The sequence below is a fragment of the Hipposideros armiger genome, unplaced genomic scaffold, assembly GCF_001890085.2.
Source record: "Hipposideros armiger isolate ML-2016 unplaced genomic scaffold, ASM189008v1 scaffold_266, whole genome shotgun sequence".
NCBI lineage: Eukaryota > Metazoa > Chordata > Mammalia > Chiroptera > Hipposideridae > Hipposideros > Hipposideros armiger.
In genome coordinates this window covers 842,762-866,548 of record NW_017731616.1, presented here as the reverse complement: position 1 = coordinate 866,548, position 23,787 = coordinate 842,762, and the positions used below count along the sequence as shown (strand labels likewise).

At 39.9% G+C, this 23,787-nt stretch overlaps 1 protein-coding gene across 1 annotated transcript in view; it reads right to left on the bottom strand.

The window, feature by feature from the left end:
- Positions 1 to 23,787, bottom strand: part of MYO3B (myosin IIIB) — a 443,683-nt gene that overhangs the window by 85,151 nt on the left and 334,745 nt on the right. Inside the window, exons 31-32 of the mRNA XM_019656795.1 lie at positions 3,912 to 3,972; positions 2,884 to 2,983 (exon numbers count right to left, since the gene is read on the bottom strand). Of these exons, the coding sequence (XP_019512340.1) occupies positions 2,884 to 2,983; positions 3,912 to 3,972 (161 nt within the window). The remainder of the gene's footprint in view (positions 1 to 2,883; positions 2,984 to 3,911; positions 3,973 to 23,787) is intronic.

Sequence of the window (23,787 nt, the reverse complement as noted above, 5' to 3'; positions counted from 1 at the left end):
ATGGGCAGAGGGCCTGAATAGAGATTTCTCCAAAGAAGACATACAGATGGCCAATAGACATATGAAAAGATGCTCAACGTCACTAATCATCAGAGAAATGCAAATTAAAGCCACAATGTGATACTGCTTCACATCTGTCAGATTGGCTATCATCAATAAATCAACAAACAAGTGTTGGCGAGGATGTGGAGAAAAGGGAACCCTCATTCACTGTTGATGGGATTGCAATTGATGCAGCCACTATGGAAAACAGTATGGAGGTTCCTTAAAAAATTAAAAATGGAACTACCTTATGACCCAGCAATCCCACTCCTGGGTATTTATACAAAGAAATCCAAAACACTAATTTGAACAGATATATGCATCCATCCCTATGTTAACTGCATCATTATTTACAATAGCCAAGATATGGAAGCAACCAAAGTGCCCAACAATAGACGATTGGATAAAGAAGATGTGGCACATACATGCAATGGAATACTATTTGGCCATAAAAAAGAATGAAATCTTGCCATCTGCAACAACATGGATGGACCTAGAGGGTATTATGCTAAGTGAAATAAGTCAGACAGGGAAAGACAAATACCATATGATTTCACTTATATGCGGAATCTAAAAAACAAAATAAATGAACAAATAATATATAAACAGACTCATAGATACAGAGAACAAGCTGATGGTTGCCAGGTGGGATGGGTGTAAAAGGAGAAAGGATTAAGAAGTACAAATTGGTAGTTATAAAACAGTCACAGGGATATAAAGTACAGCATAGGGAATATAGTCAATAATATGGTAATAACCATGAATGGTGCCAGATGGCTACTAAACTTATAAGGGGAATCACTTCATAAGTTATATAAATGTCTAACCACTGTGCTGTACACCTTGAAACTGATATAATAGTGAATGACAATGGTAATTGAAAAAGAAAAAATAAATTTTAAAAAAGCTTAGAGTTGATGCTAGGACAATGGGGAGCCACTGAAGGGTATAGAGGAAGGGAATATGATGATCAAGGAACGCTTTAGAAAAGCCCCTCAGTGTGTAAGAGATGTTGAAGGAGGAAAAGAATGAAAGCAGGAAGGCCACCAGAGTATAAGGAGAAGTGATGGTGGCAAATCCAACAGAAAGCCATCTAGATTGGAAGGAAGGAACAATTATGACAAGAGAGCACATATGAGCAATTTATAGCAAATCAGATGAGAAACATTGTCTTTCTGGGATACTTTCCTAAAGACTGGGAAAAATGATTGCAATCCAACAAGTCTCTTTAATAGCTGAAAATACAATATATTTTTACTCCCCCTGAACTATCCCACCAAAACTTAATGCCTTACAATAAGTACTTTATTTCTTTACCTGTTATTCATACTTACAGATTAATTTTGCATTTACATAATATCCGTAACACAAATTACCACACCATAGACATTATGCTATGCCCCTTACTTTTACTAGGTTTTTTAATCCCCAGCACAACCCTTCCGCTATGAATACCATTTCACTCATTTTACATGTTTAGGCACTAAGGGAAGGAGTTCTTACATAACTTTATTAACATTCACAGGACAGCAGAGATTTGAATCCGGGCAGGTCTGACCCAAGAATCTGTACCTTTGGCTTCTCGGACATACTTGAAATTTTTCTTTTCACATATATTTTAAAGTTACGTGTATTTTAAAGTAGAATGCCAAAAGAGAAACAAAGACAAGATGAGACAAATAGGAAACAAATAGCAAGATCATAGACTTAAACCAAAACATATCAATAATCACATTAAATGTGAATGGTCTAACTACCCCAATTAAAAAATAGAGACTGTCTGGATAGAGAAAAATGCCAGCTAAATCCTTACATAATGGATTCCACTCCACCACACTGTGTTTTCCCTAAATTTTCCTCTTTTGCATTACTGTTACCCCTACATCACCATGGCCTGACTCCTGAATACCATCTGGCTGTGGGGAAAATATCCCCTTTGACAGGTATATCATTTTCTGCATATTCATTCATAAGGTTCTGCCATAATACACTCAACTTCTCTCATCTCTCTCCAGAAATTTAAGTTCCACATGGACTGGAGAGCCTACCATATTTATTTTACATTTCCCCTCATATACAATAGTGCTACCTTGTCACTGAAAAACAGGCTAAGAAGAAATTTGGAGAAAACTACGGCATATTTCAGAAAAATAGATGAGGTCCAGAATAAGTGTAGTGTCAGTATTTTAAGTTGGAAAGGTTTCTTTCTTTGGAATGGTCTACGCTCTCATTAGTATCTTCTTGTTCATAAATATTTCTTACGATCACACTTCCAATTTACCTTCCAGAAGTACTGAGTATAGCCATAATAAGCCCCCAAAACTGTCCTTTACCATATTCTGCAGCAAAGAATTTAGAAACGGGGCCAGAAATAGTTATTTCTCAAAAGAGTGGGCCAAGATGTTTGTATTCTTGCTAAAAGAATGGCCGTGTGGCCAAATGGGCAGAGCTACTCCCTCAGTCTGTATTCTTTACCAAGCCCTAGATTTTGACCCTGAACAATCTGCTCCACTGAAAGCTAGTCTTTCCTCCAACAAAATGAAATTTTAAGCAGTTTCCTAATTTAAGGCTCTTAGAAGTAAAGGGAAAAGTTGACCTTTGATATTCATTTTCTTCCCTCAGAAAAGTAAACTTAAGTGGCATGGGTAGGCGGTAAACTGCTACCTTTACTAGAAGTTTGGATTCCAGCCTTTATTCCCGAACCGAAACTTTGTGTTAACACTAGGTCATGTTACTATCAGAGTCCTGCCTTCTAGACAGTCCTGCCCAAATAACTCATTAAAAAGTTACACAAGCATGCAAATAGAAGAAGCAGCATGCAATTCATAATGTCTTTCTTACCAGGTTTTACAGGGGCTCCCCTCGAGGGACTCAATCCTGGGTGACCTGGAGCAGCAGGGCATGTCCGAGAAGACAGCAAATCAGTCCCAGGAACTGAGCACTTCAGAAAGACCCAGTAAGAGAAACATAATTTGTATCCACTGATAAAGCAGCCTTAAGGACATGGTTTCCATTTAACTACATGACCTCCTGACCTGGAATCGTATGGGGAAGACGCTAAGTATTGTATATTGGGGTCAGGTTGTAAGTTGCCCCCGTCTTGCATTAAAATTGAGTTGGGGGCAATTAGTAGCCAAGTCTAGACACCTTTTACGTCATTCATTTATTTCTTCCTCTGAACAGGTCAACCTAACCCCCTCTTAAGTTAATTATAATCTAGAATGTAAATATCAGCTATGTGCTGATTTTCTTCTATCCTTAATTTTTATCCCTAAGAAAGAAAAAAGAAAACCTATAGGAAGGTATTAATCTACTTAACATTTCTAAGTACATCATCCAAAGGATTTTGTTTTTTTAATCTTACATATGCTCAGCAGAGTTACTGGCAAAAACTGTACATTTTCTTCATTTCATCCTTTCAACATCAAATAGTAGGCAGCAAAAATTGGATCAGACTTCAAAGCCTGCTGTGGGCTCCAAGTCACAGAGAGACGCCTCCATTTCACATATTGAATTTGAGCAGGATATCAAAGTGCTACCAAAGAACCTCGGGTCCTTGCTCAAAAAGAGGCTCTAACATCTGTAGAGAGTGGAGTGCACAGACAAATCACCTCAGGGAGCAGCTAGCATTTATTCTCAGCAGCAAATTTCCAGGCTTTTGATTCTTTCTTCACTGTACCTCCCTATCTCTCTGCTGAACCAAGTCCTTTAGCAAGCTGGGCTTTTGTCTCAAAGACTTCAAAATCTCACTAACGATTTCATGTTTGGATGGCTGGACCAAGCAGCCACAGACAGACTTCACGCCCATGGACTTGGACGAGTCTGAAATAAGGATACACAATTACTTCGAAATCAAGATATCCAGCTACCTTGTTTGAATATCCCGCGAAGTCACCACATCCTTTTGGAGAACTCTGGGCTTGTGAATACCTAAAAATAAAAATAATAATTTTTAAAAGGCTTGAAAATGATCATTAAAAATCTTAAAGGGAGTTGTTTTCCTCCAAAGATGTATCAGAACATACTCTTTAATTAAGCTCCCATTGTTTCCCATTCTGGTCCTTGGTTAAAAGGACATGGTCATCTTATGGAAATATTATATATCCTACTAGGTGCTGCTCTGACATCCACGGTCAGCCTGAGATCCCAAGACCCGAGAAACTTCCCTTTTTAAAGCTGTGTGATCCAATTGGGTTTACTACTGGGCTTTCACAAACTTGACCAAGAAGCCCACCAAGCTGTTGCTAAGGCCGTACTTCCCATCCAGTACATTAATCACATTATTTGTTAAATAATTCAAATAGATTCTGTTGTCAAATAAGTTGGAGAAACGCTGAGTTGTACATAGTTGAAGAGGTTTCCTTACGACAGGAATGATCTTGTATAATCACAATATGCATGTATGGCTTTCTAAAGTAGGGTGGGTGGACGATGCAAGGTTTCCTAAAGTAATTTGACCAAGAAACTTAAAAAAGTGATCATCTACTAACACCTATTAAAATACTCATGTTTCATGGAGCAAAATTTGTAAAAAATCAACTGTGCTGCGTCCTCAATTTCTTGTAATTGGAACACATTGTATCAAAGTGTGATAACTATAACACACTGTTAAAATAGGAGCCAACTTTTATGATCTCTTTCAGATGGAGCCCAGAAGGGTGGAAAGCCGGTTAGGGGAAGGGAAACCTGGGTTCCAACCCAGGCCTCAGGGTCCCTGATCTCTCTCTTTCTCCCTTTCTCTCTCTCTCTCTCTCTCTCTCTCTCTCTCTCTCTCTCTCTCACACACTCACACACACACACACACACACACACAAAACATACGACTGAGTACATTTCTACAGCATTCTGAGTTCAAGTTTTCCTTACCAAGTAAATGATGGAGTTGAGATAAATTATTCCTTGGGTCTCTTTCAGTTCTACATTGATAAATCTTATTCTTTATTTAAACTAACAAATTCATTTTCTGATTTTCTGTGAATAGTTCATGGATATTACTTTCAAAATGCATCTATTTATTGATTATAACAATATACCCATTTTTATGTCACATCAGTACCTGGGCAAGGGGACGATAATGATATACTATATTTCCCCATGTATAAGATGCACCCTTTTGCAAAAAATTTGGGGTCTAAAAACTGGGTGTGTCTTATACAGTGGTTGTAGATTTTTTTACTTGCATTTCCTGCTCTTTTGCGCTTGTTGTCTTTGCCCTCATTGTTTTGCACTTGTTACTGGTATATACGGTAGGTTACGTTTTGCCAAGTTCTGCCCAGAAATGGCTCAGAAAAGATTTTCATACAGTGCTGAATTCAAGTTAAAAGTGATCCAGTTTGCAAAAGTGAATGGAAATCATGCTGCTGAACATAAGTTTGGTCCTCCTCCAACTGAGAAAACAATCTGAGACTGGCTACGGGAAGAAGAAACCCTACTGAAAATGCCACGGCAGAAGAAGGCCATGAGAGGCAATATATGAAGACAGTGATTCGTCATCAGACACAGATGAGGAAAAGCTAATGGTTGGGAGTTTTGACAGTGATGAGGAGTTGTATGAATTTTATGATGAATAAAACTTGAGTTCAATAACTTTATGTAATACATTTTTTAAAAAATATCGGGCCCCAAAATTAAGGTGTGTCTTATACATGGGGAAATACGGTACTTATTTGTGTGTGTATTTGTTTATCACATGTCTCCCACTATGAAATGTAAGCTCTATGAAGGCAGGGACTAGATCTGCTTTTATCTATATCCTATATCAGCACCTAAGCCAATGCTGGTTCATTGTAAGTGGCTCAATAAATATTAGACAAGTTGAATGAATACAAGAATGACTAGTGCATCCCCAAAAATGGGCCATGAAAACCAGTTAGAATTCCCTTAAAATTAAAATTAATCAGCATTTATATAGCACTTCCTATTTTTAAAAATGCTTTTATATATCTAATGGGAGTTTTACAACTATTTGAGCTAAGTGCTTTAATTTTCCCTATTATATAGATGAAGTTCAGGGAGGGTAAGGTATTTGCCCAGGGCTTGGGGAGAATACCTGGTAGAGCTAAGACATTGACCCCTGTGTTTCTGACTCCAAATCCTCTGCTCTTCCTCTGAACCATTACACCCTCTCTGCCCTTTAGTCTCTGTGCATTGGCCCAAGGGACTCATTCCTGTCAGCCTAGGTATGTCCCAGTGGCTGTAGGACACCTATATAGGATGGGGGGACTCTGAGATCCTCTAGAAGTCCTGGTAAGCTTTGGAGAAAAACCTAAGGAAGAGAGATTGCCTGCTGAATTACCCTGGGGTCTCCAATTTCTGTCTTTCCTGACCCAACAAAGAAATTTACCTCTTAGGAATTCCTCTAGCTTGCATGCTTTTTAGGATCCAAAGGCCAGTGGCAGACACCTTTCAACTCTCCACTGTGGGTCAGCTCATCAGTTTGACTCCCTCCTCATTCAAGCATTTGGAAGAATCTAAGCAGCTCAATGTAATATTTCTATGTGTTAAAAAGGTGGAGGAGGGGTGGGTAGTGTCCACAGGCAAATAGATGAGAAAATAGTTGATTAAGCAAAGTTAAGCAGGTTTCTTTCTGGGGAGGCTTTCCAGGACTTTTAACTTATGAAACCCCAGTGAAGCCCCAAAAAAGTAAAAGAAAAGGGGCGGCATTTCCCAGATGTTATTTTAACAATGGAACCCTTCTCCCATGGAGCGTGTCGGGGCCTGCTGGTTCTTACACCACCACTTAGGAAATACTGATCTGAGCAGTGCTAATTTGAAACAAATTCCAATTTGCCTTTCAAAAATGGATTAAATCAATATTCTTCAAAAGTCTAACTGCCCCAACTCCGCAGCAATTTCATCAGATATGTTGTCATTTGTCTTAGGGACTTGAGGCTGCCAATAAGTGAATTACATTTTGCAAGCTGTCAACACCCAGACACAGATAAGCACAATGATAACAAATATCCAATGCTTACTGCATGCATGCATGCCACCATCACCGGGCAAAACATGAATACATGGTTATCTTGTGCAATACTCCTAACAACCATGTAGACTAATTTATTTTTATACCCATTTTACAGGTGAGGGAATGAAGGACCCAAAAGCTAATGACTTGCTTCACATTATAACTAGTAAATAGTGCAGCATAAGACCTGCTGGCATAAAAAAGGACATGCCAACGGGGAACTATTGATTCAGGCAAGGATGATCAATTGCTGATAAAACCTTTGAACAAATGGTTGATGGGGAACAGGACATTCATATGGTGAAAGGACCACCAGGTCACAAGGGGACAGGTAAGTGTACACTGGAGAAATCAGGTCACTGTCTTGATCCAGTGCCAACCTTACAGCCACTAACGCCCAGACATCATGTCTTGTGATGTGAGGCAATATACAGTATTTGACATCATCCAGGATATTTATATTTTTTCTTTTGGTCAAAACCATTTAACTTGAATCTGATCAAAGCTTTAAATCTAATTGACAGTTTACCCAAAACACAGGGTATAGAGGGAAAAGCTAACACCACAAAGAATCAAGCAGACAAATATAGAAGGTGAGCTATTTTATGGGATAACTGGCTCAATCTCTTAAAATGTCAATGTCATGAAAAAAGGGGGTATTGTATATTAAAAGAGATTTAGGGCCATAATGACTTGTGTGATGCAATGTACTAGATCCTGGTGTGGACACACAGGTGGAAAGGAAATCTTAGAACAATTGGGAAAATTTGATTATGGATTGGTGTTAGATGGTATTAAGGAATTATTCATTTTTAAAATGTGGTATCATTTTGAATCTGTAGGAAATTTTTTTTTAGATAACACTGCGCTCAACCTCCATTAGAAATCACATCCTAAATGACAGGAGCAGTGAATCTGGTTATCAAAGGGTGGTAAATAGGACGTAGTTGTCTCTCTATAGGATTCACTGCAAATTTCTAGGGCTCCTCTAGCCTCTCAGGAGCTATGACTAAAGTCTCAAGTCGACTGCCTCCAGGGTCTGGCCGCTTGGCTGCTCCGCTATAGTCAGATCATTGAACTGTGGGTTCTAGGGGAGACAGAAACTCTCAGCCACCAGTGAGAACCCTTCTGTTGGGCATCTGCCCTGAAAAGACCCCCAAATGAAACTCATGTCTAATTCCTTCTTCTGAAACCCCGATCCCAGTGTGACCGGATGCGAGGCAGAAGGAAGGCTGGCTCCTGAGTACGTGGCTGCTGAGAATACCCCAGCATCTTTCTTCTTCTGCAGCAAAGATCCATCAGGCCAGCTGGCTTTGTCACGCTGGGCTGGCAGCACTAGGTGAAGTCACTGCATCTTGGGACTGAGTCTCAGCTTTGCAAGCTCCAAAATTCAGTTTGCCAGTTTGTTGAGGGGTGATGAGTTTTCTTGGGAGCTGAGGTGCGCTAACTAAACCCAGAAGAGTCATATTTGAAAAGTATCGAATGCCAGTGTGTGATTTTACAGTGAGTAGTATAATCTGGACTGTACTTTCCCCCTTTCCAGTTGGTTGATATACCCTGGAGAATGAATTACACATCAGAATTAGAGCAAAGGAAGCAGGGTGCTCTTTAAGGATCTGATCAACCAAGCTGGCCTTGTTAATTGGTCTTTTTTACTTTAGGCTTAGAATCAGTAACTTTTTTCTTGGACAGGAGTAGAGACACACTGGTTACACTCTGATTCTCTATTTTCTAAACTTCATTTAAATTTCTTTGTGCAGTTTTTATTAACTTTGATAAAATCTGCAAGATTATGTCTTATCTTTGATCAATTATGATTTAGAATGGCTGCTAGACAAACTGAGAAACCCATTAGTCATTCACACTTGAAAGCATATTCTAATTTCAAACCAGGATAGGTTGCAGTTAATTCACTGTGGGTTGATTTTTGTTAGCTTCCCACTGTCTCTAGATTTGGGAGTAGTTCTCATCGTATGCCATGTCTTACTTGATAGCCCTGGGAGAAAGGCTCATCAGCATAATCAAGCAATTTGTTCTTGCTTCTTTGACATCTGAAAAAAATCTTTTGTACATGGAGCTTGTAGTAAAAGGTCAACTTCATGTTTTGCTTTTTTTTTCAAGATTCTTCTTCTTCTTCTTCTTCTTTTTTTTTTTTAATTGGGGAACCGTGTGTTTTTCCAGGATCCATCAGCTCCAAGTGAAGTCGCTGTTTCAATCTAGCTGTGGAAGGCGTAGTGATCGAACTGCCAACCTTGGTATTATGAGCACTGCACTCTAACCAACTGAGCTAACCAGCCACCCAAGAGGTCAATTTCTTGTTCCCAAGAAGCAGTGGTTAATCTATCCTCCAAAAGATATGCTCAGACCAAGATATTTTCACATAGTAGGAGCCCCCTGAATCTTGAAGGAGGCAGGTTTTAGACAAATAAATCATACAATTTTCCTTATGGAAGTTATTACAATGAAAGATAATAGAAAACATAAACAGCTTCAGGAGTGGTTTCAATAAGTTCAAGTTCTGAAGGTAAATTAAGACATTTAAGGAATAAGATCAGGGAAGAGGACACTGCCCTTGTAAAAGATCCCTTGCTGACCGGAGTGCTAACAGAATTTCCATATGAACTGGCCATGGGTTGAACCCCAATTGGCAACTCAAGCATTCTTATTTAGTTCTTATACAGAATGTGAACATTTTAAGGGCTGGGAGTATAAATGTGCAGCAATGCTCAGATCTGAATCTCCCCACATTGTCACTATGTATCTGCTCTTCCCTGATTTGCATCAGCTAGGTGTCATTGCATATTCTTATTGCTTATATTTATTTAAGTAGTGTTAGAGCCACAGAAGATTGTAAGGTAATATAATAAAATGTTTTAAGAAGAATATGAATTACTCTGTTAAATTAAAGGCACCCAACATGTGTAAGTTAATGCATCTTTTATTAAAAAGACTGGAAAGTTAGGATTTCTAGAATGCTTTTTTTGTGTTTGATTTACCACCACCACCACCACCACAACAGATGATCATTTGCCAAACACCCACTAAATCTCCCCAGGGTTGTCTTCATACTTTCATGCTTTTGCCTGGAATGCTGTCTCCTCTCCTGTCCACCTGGTCATTGCCTCTTTATCCTTTAGCTCAAGTATCAGTTTCTCTAAACAGTCTTTCGTGCCCAACCCCACTCCAGCTACCTCTTCCACTTTGGGCAGACTTGGAGGCTCCCTGGTGTATTCACACAGTCTATTGAGCATAACCATACTGAGAAGTTGGTTCTTTAACTGACTGGTGCCACATCCTGACCGATTATAAAGCGTCTACGAATCACCTACTGAAGGTGAGCTTTAACAGGTTTAGATCAAGGGAGGGAGAGCAAGGAAGACCAAGTACCATAAGCCACATGGCTTTTCAGATATCAGAGATGTTTCCATTACTGTGCTCATCAGTTTTGTCTTTTCTTCTTTATTTTTTAGTTGGTGAAAATCCTCCAAATTCCCAAGTGGTCTGAATAGTCAGCAATCACTGATCAACAAAAGAATAGTATTAACTGACCTCCTCAAAGTAAGTGATTAAAAGAATTGGTGGCAAAATATTTCCCCTTTTTTCCTTTTTCTTATTAAAATATACTTTTATCCTGATTAGAAAATAATATATAGTTACTGTTATACTGAATAAATTACAGATATTCAAGGAGAAGAAAATAAAGATAAGGGATCTCCATACCCAGATATAATTACTGTTAATATCTTGGTGCATATTTTTCAGATGCTCTTCTATGCATATAATATACATTAAAAATAATGGTTCATAGCATATTTACTATTTTAACCTCCCTTTTGTAGTTACAAGCATCTTTCCATATATTTGTGTGTAATACACACATATGCAAGTATGTATATATAGCATATTGATGGCTGTATAGTATTCCATTGGGTGATTATCATAACTAATCTCTTATTTTTGGATATTTAAGTTGTTTCTGGTTTTATCACACCATAAATAACAAATCACAAAATATTGTGTGACTACAGTTATGAGTATTTGTCCAATTACTTCCCTAGCATAAATCTTAATGTAAGGTTATTGGGTCAAAGGGTGAGCAAATTTTTTGCTTATTTTAAGGCTTTTGAATTATATCATCAAATTCTCCTATAAAAAGCAACAAAAGTTAACACTCACATCCACAAAAGTATGAAAAGACCCACTTCCCGTCATATTACCAACACTAGGTATTATCAGTTTTTTAAATTTTGCTTACTTCTTTGGCAAAAGAAAAAAAAGAAAGAAAAAATGCTGGGACCGCCTTATTATTTTAATTGGCATTTCTTGATCTCTAAAGATGGAAAACAGTGTTCCTGGGCTTTAATATATGATGTGAAGGAAATACAAAGAGCATAGCAGAAGTGAAAACAAACAATAATAGTGCAAAATAAGATCACCAATATTGCCGGAAAAAAGGGGAAACAAGAAGGAATGATCGCACCTTTTGTGTTATTTTTTTCTTATTATCTTTAGATACTTGGTAACTTTTATAAGAATTTTGAATGCATACCCTGTATCTCACCCCTAATCAGTATCATTGCTGAATGGGTGGAATATGCAATTTAAGTATCTTATACTTAAATATACGGGAGTTTTTTTGGCTCTTGGAGACACAATTATTTTAAGTTTTGGAACATCGCTCAAGGATAAATTCATCAAAAGGGCTCAAAAAGGCTGATAAATGTTTCATAATGCCATTGCTCTAAGTTAGCACTAGTTAGATTTATGTACTTATGCTAATGTCTCAAATCCCACTGAGCCCTTTAAATGTGATATTTGTTTGCCTCATTGCTTTTCCCCAACCCTGAGCCCATGCAGCCTTAATTTGCCAGTTCTTGCATTCTCACTGCTTCTTTTTCCTCCGCTACTTTATTACAGGCAGCGGTCACTATGTAAAGTCTAAGGCAGGAGGGCTCTTCTTCCTTCTGCTGAGAATGCCTGCCTCCCTGGAAAAAATGACTCTCCACACCGAGAGCCACTCATAAAGCCTCCTCCAGTTCTTTGTCAGCAACCAAGGCAGCTGAGAGAAAACCTGGCTTGAAGCTGGGGATGGAATTAAGATGGACGCAGTAGGGAGGAAGAGCACTTCCCCCTGCAGTAGTGCATGGCCCTGGGCTGAGGGCCACAGCACAGCCAAGACACCTGAACAGTGGCTTAAAGCTGCTGAGGACTTGCCTGCGTTATCTCGTTAAATCCTCACATCAGTGTGAGTCTCACAGGTCCTACCAGGGTCCCTATTTCACAGCCAAAGCTTGGGGTGTTTAAGTCACCTGTTCAGGTCACATTAAGATACAAATCCAGATCTGGTGGACACAGAGCCTATGCACACGTCCAGTGCCATTTTGTTACTGGGCTCTTCCAAATAGCCACACAATTGTATTTAGATCTTAAGGAATGGCATCTGAGACTAACATTCAGTTCTAGAAAACTTGCCAGAAGGCAGATTAAATTAAGCCTGACCTGCTGATCTTTTACTTACCTTGTGTCTATGGACTAATATTAAGATTATAATCACTTGTACCGCCCTCAAGGCTCTAAATTGGTGGCAAGCCTTTTGAGATTCTACACGATTATAAGAACAATGCATATTACATGTACAATATAAGATCCTCAGTAGCCTCACAGACATTCTCTCATTCTACAGGTATTTATAGAGCACCTTCAATTTGTCTCCTACTGTTCCTGGGAATACAGCAGTTAACAAAAAGATCCAAGATCCCTATGCTCGTAAGAACCTATATTCTAGATGAGGCAGACAATAAAAGAAAGATATAAGTAAAGATGAAAGTATGTTTAATAGAAATAAGTGCCAAACAAGAAAATTAAAGCAAGGAAGGGACACAGGAAGTGTTTGGAAGCAGAGTCTACAATTTTCGACTGAGTGGCTACAGACGCTGACATCTGAGTAAAGACCATAATAAATATAAATTTATGTCTTTGAATATGTTTTTAATCAAAAGCTCCTAAAGGGTAAAAAACACTATATGTTATGGCACGTAGCGGTCAGAGGACTGTTGTAAACACTTGGTAAATGTTTGGCAACACACTTTATGATATATATTCATGATACACACATACATATTCATGATATATTAGTTTCAAAGAACTTGGACTAGAGTTCCCATATAAAATACAGGACACCCAGTTAAATCTGAATTCCAGGTAAACAATGCATAACTTTTTAATATAAGTTTTTTCAAATACTTCTTGGGACATACTTATACTAAATTTGTTGTTTACATAAAATCCAAATTCAATTGGGTAGCCTGCATTTTCTTTTTTTTTTTTTTTTTTTTTTAGCTGAGCCATCCAGCCACCTGTTGGCAGCTCAGCAGCTGCTCAGCTCCGGCTGACTCGAACCGCTGTTGCTCAGAGCTCAAACTCTTGAGCGAGCTCTTAACCAACTGAGCCACTCAGCCGGCCCTTGGTAGCCTGCATTTTCATTTGCTAAATATGGCAACCCTGACTTGGATAAGTCAGAGCCTCAGTTTTTTCATTGGTAAAATATAAATAAAAACGCTTGACAATTGGGCCGGCTGAGTGGCGCAATGGTTGGGAACTGGCTTGGGACGCCAGAGGGCCCCGGTTCGGATCCCACATATGAGGGCCAGTGACACTTCCCTCCACAGCTGAGATGCTGAACAACAGCTCAACCTGGAGCTGGGCTGCCTTGAGTCGCTGGCGACGGTGTAGGCTGCAGCCCCTGTGGCACTGGGTTGCCATGGGCTACCGTATGTAGCCAGCAGCCAGCGTGAGCGGCCAGCAGCCGCAGTGAGCGGCCGTCCAGAAGCCGGCGACTGATGTGCCTCACCTGGGAAGAGCGCAATGATGGTGCCAACTTGGGCCAGTGAAGCAACGTCCTCCACAATCCTCTACAACTAGACTGAAGAACAAAAGGACAACAACTTGTCTGTTCCCCTTCCCCTAATTCCCCAGCACTGTTCCCATCCCCCCAATTCCCCAATTAAAAAAAAAAATCTAAAACAAACAAACAAACAAAAAAACGCTTGACAATTAGGGGGAAAGAATTACATTTGTGTTTTCAGGTGGAACAAAATAAAAACATAAGAAAACAGAATTTTAAAAGGATTAAAAGATGTATACATGGTCAGAATTTTGAAACAAAATACATACTTAGCAAGGTGTTATACTTACTGTTTATAATTTTGCACTTCTAAAAAAATTAATCCCTGAACTTGGAAACTTCAGGCTTGAGAGACAGGAGAATGACAACGGGCACCTGGAGTACTCCTTTCTGTAACCTGTCTCTTCTTTGGGTGGGGGTCTCAAGGTAACTTGTGGGGTGAGTTACTTCTGAGTTACAGTTGCAGTGCTTTAAAGACTGACTAAGGGGCGGCCGGTTAGCTCAGGTAGTTAGAGCACAGTGCTCTTAACACCAAGGTTGCGAGTACAATTCCCACATGGGCCACGGAGCTGCACCCTCCACAACTAGATTGAAACAACTATTGTACTTGACTTGGAGCTGATGGGTCCTGGAAAACACACTGTTCCCAATAAAACTTAAAATATATATATACACATGCTGAATTAGGCAAGGGCGTACACTTGTGGAGGCAAAGGGCACGGCAGGGGTCACTTACTACATCTTTTTCATGTTGTAAGTGGGGAAACTGGGGCTTGGGGGGTGATGTGACTTGTCCAAGTGAGTCAGAGAGAAAGGGATGGGTCTAACATCGTGCTCCTTGGATGATGCTCTTGTCACCAGTGTATCCCCAAAAGTTAATAGTTATACTGAAGAGGAAGAGAGGATTTTCACCCCTTACTGTATTCACTTCCGAACAGTTTACATTTTTACATGGGCATGTATGATTTATGTAATCCTAAAAGAAAGGAAGGAAATAATAAACATGGACGTGAAGGGGGAAAAAAAAAAGTTAATAGTTAACCCAGTCTTCTTCCTTTAATTCTGAAAGCAGTACTCTGTTTGAGGAAAAGAGGAGCAAGAAGCCCTGAACTGAAGTGCGTGATGGGCACGGCACTAAATAATGCGGCCCAAAGACAGATGAGAACGGGGGCATGCGGGTAGCGGGGGACATTTTAGGAAACTTATTAAAAATGAAGTGGAAAAGCCTAAGTAAGGTTGTGTGTCGTGGGTAGTGACTAGTCAGCAACGTCACAGTGGAGAAGTTCCAGGACAGACACAGACAGTGCAACACTGATGTGGACATTTAGGTGTGGCTGGAGAGGAATCCATCCAGAGCTAAACAGAAACTGGCTGATGCACTGCCCTGTCTGACAAGAGGAAGTAACACTAGCTTTATTTTTTAATTTTAACTTTATATTTTGACTTAATTTCATATTTGTAGAAAAGGTGAAAAAATAATATAGGGAATTCTGTATATTCTTCAGCAGATTCTCTGAATATTAGCAATGCACACATTTGCTTTATCTCCTTTCTCTCTTTCTCGCAGTATATGTGTACTGATATCCATTTACACACACAGACATATAATTTTTTCTCAACAATTTGATTGTCAGTTGCACCTCATACTCCTTTATCCCTGAATACTCCAGTATGTGTTTCTTAAAGGTAAGGGCATTCTCTGATATGAGCACGGTAAAATAAAATTGCAAAATTAATATTAATACAATATTATTATCCAATGTACAGATTACATTCAGGTTTTGCCAATTGTGCCCATGATATCTTCTATAGCAAAAGAAAATTGTGGGTCATACATTGCATCCAGTTGTCATGTTCCTTTAGGCCCCTTTCATCTGGTACAGTTCCTTAGTCTTCCTCCCTGTTTCATTTTGAATCCTATAGGTCAGTCATTTTAAAAGAGGTCCCTCTGTTTGGTTCATCTGCTGTTTGGTTCATTTGCTGTTTCCTCACGATTAAATTCAAGTTATGCACATTTGGAAAAAAAAAATCCACAGAAGTAGAGTTGTGTTTTTTCCAAGTACATCCTATCAGGAGGCGCATGCTGTCAATTTGTCTGATTATGGGTGATGCTAACTTTCATCACTTGGGTAAGGTGGTATCTACGAGGTTTCCCCACTGTCCTTTGTAATTAACGAGCATCGTAGGGAGATTTACTCAGAGGCTGTGCAAATAGCTTGTTACTCCTTAGGCTTTCACCTATTAGTTTTAGCATCCATTGATGATTCTTTCCTGAAACAATGACTATTTTGGTAGTTGCCAAATGGTAATTTTCTGTTTTCATCATTTCTTGTATATTTATCATTTCACATTCTATTGCATTGAAAAAGGCTTACCCTGTTTCTCCTGCCTTTCCTCCCTCCCTTCCTCTTTTCTTTTTCTTTCCTTCTTCTCCCCTTCCTTCCTTTCTTCCTCCCTTCCTTCCTTCCCTTCCAATGTGGTTCATTAATTCTTATTTTATTTAATACATTATACTCTTTTATTATCATTATTTGCTTTGATACTCAAGTCATCCTCAATTTGATACTGGCTCAATTTAATTATTATTATTATTTTTTTTAGCCGAGCCATCTTGCCACCTGTTGGTAGCTCAGTGGTAGCTCAACTCGGGCCAGGAATTGAACTGGTGACCCTGTTGCTCAGAGCTGGCACTCTTGGATGAGCTGTTAACCAACTGAGCCACTTGGCCGGCCCTGACACTGGCTTAATTTTAAAGGGTTGGGAGTAACAGACTTCAAAATGAGTACTTCAGAAAATACTAAGGATTACATAAAGAAAGGATTCCTTTCTTATGTTGTTATAAGGATTCCTTATAACAACACCCCCCCCATTACTACTATTCAGGAGTGCTTTTTATGTGTCAGATGGAATGCCATGCCCTTGTATATGTTAACTCATTTAACTTCAATGGCCTGGTGAGGTAGATATTGTGCCATTTTATCTTCTGTTTAAAGATGAAGAAACAAAGGCTCTGAGAAAATAAGTTAAGTTCATCGAGATCTTACTTAGTATTATAGTAGCAGGTCTAGTGAACTGTAGGACCCCTGCTCTCAACCACCAGGCAACCCTACAAATAGGTCTGGAAACCCCCAGGAAAGGACAAGTTCTTAGAAGGAAGGCTAAACTGTTCCTTGAGGTAGCTGGACATTTTTCCCAGGACCTAAAGAGTTATCTGAATGTTTTTAGTTTTACAAATGGGGCCGTTGGAAACTGTCTATAAGTCTGTCATCACTCTAGGAACTTCCCTAACCTGCTTTGTGGAAACTGTCCAATTCCTGCCTGGAATCCAGTGAGGAAAGCATAAAGAAAAAGCTCATTTGTGCCAATGTCAGCTGACAGAAATCCAGAAAGACATGACTTGGCCAAGTCACCCAGGGAAGCATTCCCATGGGTCGAGACAAAAGCCAAAGAGAGGAGAAAACTGAGGGAACAGTAGGGCAGGAATTCTTAAGAAATTCAGTATTTATTCAATTCTTTAGGTCCTGTGTGAAGGCAAGGCTGTGGCTTCACCCTCTCTGCAGGCTAACATGCGAGATCCTTCTTCCTGCAACAATATCACTGCCTCCACCACCACACCACCACTGTTAATACCAAATTTCAGATTTTATGAGAATGAGCTTAGGTGAAAGAAGTATGCTGCATGCTAGTGAAATCAATGCAAGCAACTGCCCTGCCTTAGAGGGAAAAGCAGAGTTAGATCTGAGAAGAACAGCTTTACCCTCCCAGGAGAAAGAAACTAAAAATAAAAGACAACAATGTGTTTCCTGCCAGCCAGTAAACCCAAAAAGATACCTCAACCTGGCTAGGTAGTAAACAGTCAGCCTGACTCCCTCCGCCCGCTGCTCGAGAGGGGCCATGTGGTTCTCAGAGCCAACAGCTGCCAGGCAGAACCTCTCAGATTAACCCATAGGTGGTGTTGAACCACTTCCCATTAAGATATTTGCAAAGCAAACAAAAATGATAGCCCCACTCTGAGTGCTGGGAGCCGGCCAGGAGCACTGACTGTTCTTGTTGACACAAAGGGCTCTCCAGGGAGGGCCTAAGTCAGAGCACGGAAGGCCACTCCTGCCTGCGTCTCCAGACTGTGTTGATATTAGGCCATTAGAATCCTGGTATCAGGGACTGTTTATTATCTAATTTCCCAGTCACAGCAGTCACTAGAGCTGTTTCACCAGGGCTCTCTATTCCCTTCTGTTTTCCCGACCTGACCTACACCATTGAGATGAAAAGGAAAAATTCAACCCTCCTCCTGTTTTGTCTACTCATCAAGGAGACAAGTCTGAGGAGTTACTAAGATGCACAGAGAGTGTGGCATTGCTACTGTCAACAGTTTCTGTAGTGAACACTTGCTCAGGTTCCTTCTTCATTTAAAGTGATGGTAGGGAATGCTGATGAGAAATATGCTGGAGGATCTGCGGCCTACAGGTAGGCACCCACTGCCATTTAATTCACAAAATACACTTGGAACTGAAATGATAGTATGTTTTTCTTTCAACCCAGAGAAGAAAATGAAATAAGGTTAATAAGGCTGTGGAAATGTACAAAGATAAATCTTCTTTCAACTTGTAGGATTACACTCTTGGTTTCTTGAAGTATTCATAATAAAACAGTTTTATATAGAATTCATCTTTATACAAATATTGCTTTCAACTGGAGCAAGTTTTCTTTTCTCAAGTTTCTTTTCTTTCGATATAGCCTCAATACACAAAGGTATCTTGTTCAAAATGTCATTCTGAGCCTGAACATAGAAAAAGTCTTGGTGAGGATACAAGTATAGTAGATATCAGAGATGTACTGTAATTCTAGAATTTCCTACACTCACAGGATGAGTGATGCAGGAAGGGAATGAGGGATGGCGAAATGGTCAGAAGAATTTGCCAGATTTTGTCATTACTTGAAATTGTCCTTTAGATTAGAAACCAGAACTTTATAGAGATATAGGTATTAATTGTGTAAAAAGAGGGAGAGAGGGAGGGAGAAAGGAAGAGAGAGCGAGAAATGTAGGAAGAGGAAAGGCAGAGAGCTAAAGAGAGATTGACATTTCTTTTTAAAAAAAGTAGATTTATTATCATACTAAAAAATAGATTTTTTTAATAAAAAAGAAGAGAGCCATGTGACATTTAAAGTACAAAGTTAAAGAGCAACTTTTAGAATCCTAAATACATCTTTCAGTTTTAGATGATATTTATGCAAATGAAATTAAATGCTGCTGGACCCAAGTTTTCTGTCAATGTGTAAGTTTTACAGAGAGAAAGTGAATCCAACCTTGCAGGTCAACTTTGCAGAGCTCATGCTGTCATTTGCTGATGGCAAATGTGTTTATGGATCAATTAATGTAAGCACAAAAGTTCATGTCCACAGGTAATCACATTACAGGTCGTGGTGGGATGGTGTCATAACTTTAGCTATGTCTAAGATATGTTGGACATACTGGAAATTTTTTCTCATACCAAACTGTCCAAATTGTTTTAGGAGATGGTCTGAGGCCTTAAAGTGTGGATCTCATGTAGGGTAGGGGTGGTCAGAGAACCCAAGTCACACATACATTCTAACATCATTTCTGCTTATGTTAATTACATGGTGACTTTTAGCAAACTGACCATTAAATTAAGATATGAATTACAGATAGCTACCTGCCAATAACTGAGCTTCTAAAGAAAACACATAATTAAGCTTCTTCCCACACTTGGGGCTTATTTTTTAATTAGGAAGGTAAATCCACTACAGAAAAATGACACTGTGTTAACAGCATCTCCCTTCACTTATTTTGTTAGCACTGTTAGCTTTTTGTGAAAGCCAGCATCCTACTTTATAAAAAAATTAATTATTATGTTCAGGTCAAACTCAAGACAAATAGGAAGCATTTCTTGAGGACAACATAATTAAATTTAGCTTTGGACCCAGCAGAAATATAAATTCAAGGAGCACATATTCATTCATCCATTCATCAATTACTTTTTTTATGCCTATCATGCCCAAAGATTGGCGATTCAGTGAGTCACACAGAAATAAGCGACGGGTAGTTTCAGCCCTGGAGTTTATCTCATGTACAATATAGTAATAACAGCTAACATTTTTGTGCACTTACTACATGCTAGGTAGTCTTCTAAAAATTTCCTATGGTTTATTCTCACAGCAGACATATGAGTTAGGTACCATTATTAGAAATATGCTTAACTTGCCAAGGTCTTTGAGCTAATTGGATACAGACCTGGGCCTAGATGAGAAGCAATCTGGCTCCAGAGTCTGTAGCCTAAACTGTGTCCTCTACCTGCATCGTGCTCCTGCACACAGTGGGCAGGAATCTACGTAACTCACATGCTGGTGGGGCCAGGCCATGAATTAAGCAGGCCGGTAAGTTGGTATCAGTGGAAAACAGCCTCTACTCAGTTCCAGCAGATTGCTGCTAATTCCTCCAATTTTTCAAGATCCATCAGAAATCCGAATTGTTATTTGAAATCTTTCTATTTTTATAAGTTGGACACTATTTAAGAATTTCAAAAACAGTACAGGCCAAATAAAAATACCGTATTCTACCCAACGACGGTAGGTATACATCTTTCAGCTTATAAAATGAGGTCCAAAATATTTTGTGTAGCTTTTAAGGCCTCCTATAACCTGGCTTCCATCTGCCTTATTCCCTGCATCTCACCACCCCCACCCCTACCCTCAGCCTTCATCCCACTGGACAGCTCACCTCCCCAGAGCGCCCTCGCACATCGTGCCTCTGGGCCATGGCCCACTCTGTCTCTCCCACCTGGGATGCTCTTCTCTGGATCTAGTCTTCTTCAAGGCTCTGTGGGAGGTGCCATATGGCTAAGACCTTGAAGGTCAGGTAAAATATCAACAGGTAAAGAAAGAACTGGCAGGAGCAGTCTATTCAGAAGGAACAGCATGAACATATATACAGAAATGGGACAACAAAAGACATGTTGAAAACCACGGAAAGGCTCCAAATATTTTTAAAGAGGCCTCTGGTCCTTGGAATCTGGTCCTATAAAGAGAATGTTGAATGCTGACATTCTTGACACCCACAATCCTTCTAAAAGGATCCTTTGCATAAGGATCACTGGAGATTTAAGGTTTGTTGAAATAGTTCAGATAAATATTTATGTACAGCCATAAGCAAATCCACCAGGAAAAATATAACTCAAAACAGATTTTTCCTTGAAGCTCCTTTCAGCTGGTGATAAAGTTTCTGGCTTCAAAAAGGTTTTGAAAATAAATGTGACCAATTAATATTTTTAAAGTCTAGAAACTCTAAGAAGGCCCTAACAATCAAGTAAGCTCTGAAAGTCGTCATTTTAGAGTGTGCCAGTGGAGTCCTGGCCATATAGGGAAGGGTGATTCTTGGGTCCAAAGTCAACCTCCAATTTATCCTAAGAGCCAGGAAATAAAATTTGGCTCTCACAAATTTTATTTGGTTCTCACAAGAAAATAAAATTTGGCTCTCAAGTTAAAGCAGAAAATGAGTATTGTTCAAAATGTCTAAAGTGCTGGAATCTTCAATGTTTATTTTTGTCTACAGCTCTAGAGCTAAGCCAGAGGAGCCTTGACCCTTCCTATCAGATTAGCTTTACAGAAACCTTTTAATTACTGCTATTTCTACTATTATTGCTACTATAATACTTCTATTACCATGACAAACAACAGCTCACCATCATCCTTTATTGAGCATTTATTAAGTGTCCAGAACTTTGATGGTTTCTTTGCATAGATTATCTCTAATCCTTACAACGATTTCCTTTTTGTAGCCTAGGATACTGAAGTTCAGAAAGATGAAGAAACTTGCCCACCAAAGTCTCCTAGTTTTAAGTAATTGAACAAAGATTCAAACCCAGGTCTGTCACCAAAGCCCATCTGCTTTCTACCTGAAGGAGACTGCACATGGAGTCTTTACCACATCATAAGCACTTCTTGAAAGAAGGCCACCATCCCCACTGCGGCTCCCACACTTGCTGCCTTCTCTCTGGCTCCATCCAGGTCCTCTGATGCTTTAGTGCACTAGTTTGGCCACAGTGATAGGAAATTTGCTGGAGGGAACTTAGCTTCCAGAGGGGGTGAAACAGGCGGGAGGAAAAATTAGCATGAGAATTAAAGGGTGGGGAGAGAAAACGTCCTCCTGATTCTGATATGGAAAGAAAAGTTTTGTTAAATCCACTTAGCACTGCCACGTATTTCTGCAATGACCCCCCAGGCAGGGTATTTTTCAAGATATGTGGCAATATGTACTTCACAGCCCACATGAAAATCTGGCCCACAGTTGGCCCTGATGGAGAGGCTGTTTCTCTGGCTCATCAATTCTGAGGTCAGCCCAATTGGCTCCAAGCCCCTGAGCCGCAAGGATGACACACGGGAGAAATATGTGCTCGTTTTCCCCTCTTGCGAGGTGCCAGCTCCCCTCGAGCTGTCTGAGTCACGAAGATCCCCATCTCTCTAAGTCTGAATCCTCATTGAAGTGGCCCACAACGAAGCAGTGTCTCTGGGGGTGTTACAAGCTGCCAGGTAAAAACATCTGCCGTGGCATTATCCATCTCCTGCCTCCCTCATAGGGCCTTCTTTTTACAGGACAACAGGCTAGTGTGCTAAAGAATGTCAAATAAAAGCCTTGCTAGAGCTTTGCCATATGCAGGCCAAATTAAAGAGCATAATCCTCACTATTGTACTTATTAGCATTAAAATGGAGGATTACCATCATGGGAACAAAGCACCCACAACATAAAAGAGTATTTCCATTCTGTCATTCACTGTACAGGCCCACATAGGAAGTCCAGCAGAGAAGCACCACACCAAACACTGACTTCTTTCAACTTGAGGTTTCCTCACCCCAGCCAAGTTAACCTCACCCCACTATGCACAGATGGGATCACCTTTCCCATGAGGCCACAAGCTTTCAAATCCCAAGATTCAAGGCTGGAATTTTCTCCACCAATCACAGGGTGACCGTTTTATGCCAATCGGGAATTATTATTTAGCTGGTTGTGACTTCAGATTTGCTGCAATGACAGTGATAGAGAACATAGAATAGGAAAAGCCCTGGGTTAAGCATTTGGAGTCTGGAACCTAGAGAAGCATTAGAATGTACTGGTTAAAAGCCTGAGCTCTGGAGTCAGAAAGCCTGTGTTCAAATCCTGACTGTGCCTCTTTAAGTAACATCGGCAAGTTAGTTGTAATCTCTAAATGTCAGAATTATAAAATGTGTACCTCTCCCATAGAGTTGTCATGAAGATTAAATAGGATAATCCATGTAAAACACAGCACAGGGCCCAGGACGTTGTTAATGGATAGCAAATGTGAGTTGTTATTATTGCTGGAGGCAGAAGATCAGGATTCAAACCCTAGACCTGCCATTTATTCTCTTTGTGACCCTGGGTGACACCCAAACTAGCTGATTTGAGACAGAAGTAGGTAAATCTGATACCTCCAGTCCAGCACTGGACTCTGGGCCAGCTTTTGGGAGCTGCTTAGTTAGCCTTTCCCACATCCAGTTTATTCATCAGTAACATGGAGTTGGTAACACCACCCCAACGGCTGGTGTGAGAATTACATGGGCTGATTGTGGGAAAAGACCTGGCATCACAATAAATGTTGGGTGAATCTGAATGATGACCTCCACATGTCCCTGTGGTTCTTACTCTCAGCGATAGTCTTTTTTTTTTTTAGCTGAGCCATCCTGCCACCTGTTGGCAGCTCAGCGGCTGCTTAGCTTGGGCCGGACTCGAACTGCTGCTGCTCAGAGCTCAAACTCTTGAGCGAGCTCTTAACCAACTGAGCCACTAAGCCGGCCCCTAGCGATATTCTTGTCATGTCTAGGACTTCCTTATGAACATTTCCT